The sequence below is a fragment of the Nicrophorus vespilloides genome, unplaced genomic scaffold, assembly GCF_001412225.1.
Source record: "Nicrophorus vespilloides isolate i.1.1-1 unplaced genomic scaffold, Nicve_v1.0, whole genome shotgun sequence".
Lineage (NCBI taxonomy): Eukaryota > Metazoa > Arthropoda > Insecta > Coleoptera > Silphidae > Nicrophorus > Nicrophorus vespilloides.
In genome coordinates this window covers 412,340-414,869 of record NW_017096774.1, presented here as the reverse complement: position 1 = coordinate 414,869, position 2,530 = coordinate 412,340, and the positions used below count along the sequence as shown (strand labels likewise).

At 29.7% G+C, this 2,530-nt stretch overlaps 1 protein-coding gene across 1 annotated transcript; it reads right to left on the bottom strand.

The window, feature by feature from the left end:
• Positions 1 to 612: 612 nt before the first annotated feature.
• On the bottom strand, positions 613 to 1,238 carry LOC108558111 (serine protease inhibitor I/II-like). The gene is made up of 3 exons (XM_017914919.1): positions 1,111 to 1,238; positions 941 to 1,051; positions 613 to 819 (listed from the first exon to the last, which is right to left on the bottom strand). Exons 1-3 carry the CDS (start codon positions 1,169 to 1,171, stop codon positions 716 to 718), a joined length of 276 nt encoding a protein of 91 aa, XP_017770408.1. The 5' UTR covers positions 1,172 to 1,238; the 3' UTR covers positions 613 to 715.
• Between the last annotated feature and the right edge of the window lie 1,292 nt (positions 1,239 to 2,530).

Genomic DNA, 2,530 nt, shown 5'->3' with positions numbered 1-2,530 from the left:
GGTTGCCTAGGTGAATACTAAATGATTCCAATAAGATTCCAACAAAAAAACTATGACTTAATGAACATATTTAGATAATAATTAAAATGGATAAGCATGCAGATTTACTTTTGACTTGTTTTTTTTAATTAAATCTGTAATTAAACTTGAAGAAATTTTTATTATATTTAATTGTAATCATACCATTAAGAAAATAATAATAATTTGATATTGTCTTAAAACATAAAGAATTCATAGTATTCTATACAATTGTGATGTATTCGAAACTCAGACTAAATAAATAAATTGAAAGAATTGTTCTTAGAAATGTCTTTTTCTTTAAGCTATAGTAATAACAAAGGATTATGTTGTTTATTAAGTTTATTTGATTAAAAATTGGGTAAAATTTAAGAAAAAATGTCTATTCTTTAAGTAATTTTCTATATGATTTCTTCAACACTCAGAAATTAACAAACTAAGAAACATGTTTGTGTTATATAATTTAATTGATAACATTTCATTGGTCCGGTTGACAACATCCACTGATTTATTTTTTCTAACATATCAATAAGCATTGATAAACGTTATTTTATATTTAAATATGAAAAAGGGATAATATTAAAAAAAAAATGATTTGATTTATCTATGAAAATAAAATGTATTTGTTAAAATAAATCCAGAATTAATATAAATATTCATCAAGAGAAAATACACAAAGAATGAGAGTTGATCATCTTCAGAGGCAAGCCTTCAAAGTACAGATGGCATTGTCACCGCGTTCGTTGCAAATACAAGTATTACATTCCTGCTTGAAAGTCTCTCTGGGTGTGCATTTGATTTCTATAACAAAACATGAAAGAAAAACAGTAATTATCAATGATGATAGCAATTAAGTAACATTCCGCGAGCATTAATTAATTCGAGATACGAAAAACAACTTTAAATGAATCGAGATGCTTACGTCTCTTCTCCAAGCAGCGCTTCCTGGTGCAAGCCCATCCACCGTTGACGCATTTGCAGGTGTTGCAGGATTCCTGCTTAACATCACCAGCCTTGCAATCGGATTCAGAGTCTGCAAGAACAAAAAAACATTATTAAATAATCCCATTGAAAATAATTTATTGTACTTACAGGCAAGATCGACGATGGCCAAGACCACGAAGAACATGCAGATCAAAGTTACGCACTTCATGTTTGATTTTTCGTTTTGCTTTAGTACTTTTTTTAAGCGAAGATTTAGTTATGGCTGTAATCGGATCGGCGTCGGCTTATATACCGATGATCTTCTAGGATTTGGTGGGGATCGAAGATGCGATAACCCATTTGGACGGACAGGATAATAAGACCTTGACGATTCGTTTTTGTATACAAATATCGGAAACTTCGCGGAAACGTTATTAAATAAATACATGCTAGAGGTGCAGAATTAATTAGCATGTACTTTATTATAATTGTAAGTTTACAAATTATCTAATTGTTATTACACAACAAGATTTATGGAAATTTGAACTGGTTCGAAATTTTAAGTTGTAGATGTGAACACAAATGAACAATTATTTAATGATATAAAATGATATGGGGATATTTTTTACTTCATCAACGGTTAATAAACAAACAAAATATAAACAGATATGACTTAATAATAATAATAATAAACAAATGTCACTTTGAAATTTCTTAGAGATTAGTGAAAAGTTGCGTCTAAAATCTAGAGATTAAACATTTCTTAGTTAGCGAATCAAGTTTTGGTATTCATTTTGAGGTCAAGTATGGCTTCAAAAGAAACGTGTACTTCAAATGATATGTAAATATTAATTTATTGAAATAATTATCATTCAAATTCTGTCCGTTCTTCGTCCGCAGTACAAAATAATAATAATAAACAAAATAAACAAATTTTATGTATTCGTAGAACATTGCCACAGCATTTGAATCTTCGCACTTCGCATCAAACTTCTGATAATACAGTTCAAGTTTATGTTGATACGAATGCCTCTGGTAAATAAATACGAAGTGAGAGAAAAATAAAAACGTTGACAAACAGTGGAACTTTCTCTAAATAGAAGATTTGGATTTGGAAGCGAATAATTCGAAAATCAAACAGATAGGATTCTTTCTGCACGTGCGAACAAAGTGTTTCGAATTTCATTGGTATCGGATGGATATTTGCGTCATGCGCTACAGGACTTTCCGAACAACACAATGCTTGATTTCTTAATTAATTTTATCGACGTTTGCGCGAGATTACTTGTTACAAGCGTTTACATCAATTATGGACACATGCTGTCATTGAATCAACATTTATTATGTATTTTATTTACTAACATTTGTCAAGAATATTAGTTGAGAAACTATTATCGTTGAATGTTTTTATTAATTCAATTCAACAAAATTTGATTATTTTATTATATTTTTCAGGATATAGCAGAGAACAATGCTACATGGACAAATATGATATAGCTCATTTTCTTCAGAAAACTACACGTTAATACAGAGATCGACAAACCGCGGCTCTTTTGATGACAAAGTATAGCTCCAGGCGTCTCAATCA